At 63.8% G+C, this 340-nt stretch overlaps 1 protein-coding gene across 1 annotated transcript in view; it reads left to right on the plus strand.

Moving 5' to 3' along the window:
• Positions 1 to 3: 3 nt before the first annotated feature.
• HOXA10 (homeobox A10) overlaps positions 4 to 340 on the plus strand; it is a gene marked incomplete at its 5' end in the record, with an annotated part of 2,034 nt that continues 1,697 nt past the window's right edge. The window contains one exon of the mRNA XM_010181191.1: positions 4 to 282. Coding sequence (XP_010179493.1) covers positions 4 to 282 — 279 coding nt within the window. The remainder of the gene's footprint in view (positions 283 to 340) is intronic.

Consider the following 340-nt stretch of genomic DNA (forward strand, 5'->3'; position numbering starts at 1 on the left):
ACTTCCGCCTCTCCCAGGCTTATGGCACCTCCAAGAGCTACGGCGCGGGGCCGGCCGGGGCTGCCTCCTTCCCTCCACAGCCTCCCAGCCGCTTCCAGACGCCTCCATCTTTGCCTCCCGTCCCAGACGCGGGGAGGAAGGAGGACGAGGAGCGCTCTCCCAGCCCCTTGGCGTGTGTCTCCCAGAGGGAGGACGAGACTCAGGCTTCATCTTCCACCGCGGAGGAGCTCTCTCCAGCTCCGTCAGAGAGCAGCAAAGCCTCTCCTGAGAAAGAGCCCGTAGGTAAGCGAATGACGATGATGATGGTGGTGGTGGTGATAGTGGCGGGGGGGGGTTTAAA

The sequence above is a fragment of the Mesitornis unicolor genome, unplaced genomic scaffold (assembly GCF_000695765.1).
Source record: "Mesitornis unicolor isolate BGI_N332 unplaced genomic scaffold, ASM69576v1 scaffold48853, whole genome shotgun sequence".
Classification (NCBI taxonomy): domain Eukaryota; kingdom Metazoa; phylum Chordata; class Aves; order Mesitornithiformes; family Mesitornithidae; genus Mesitornis; species Mesitornis unicolor.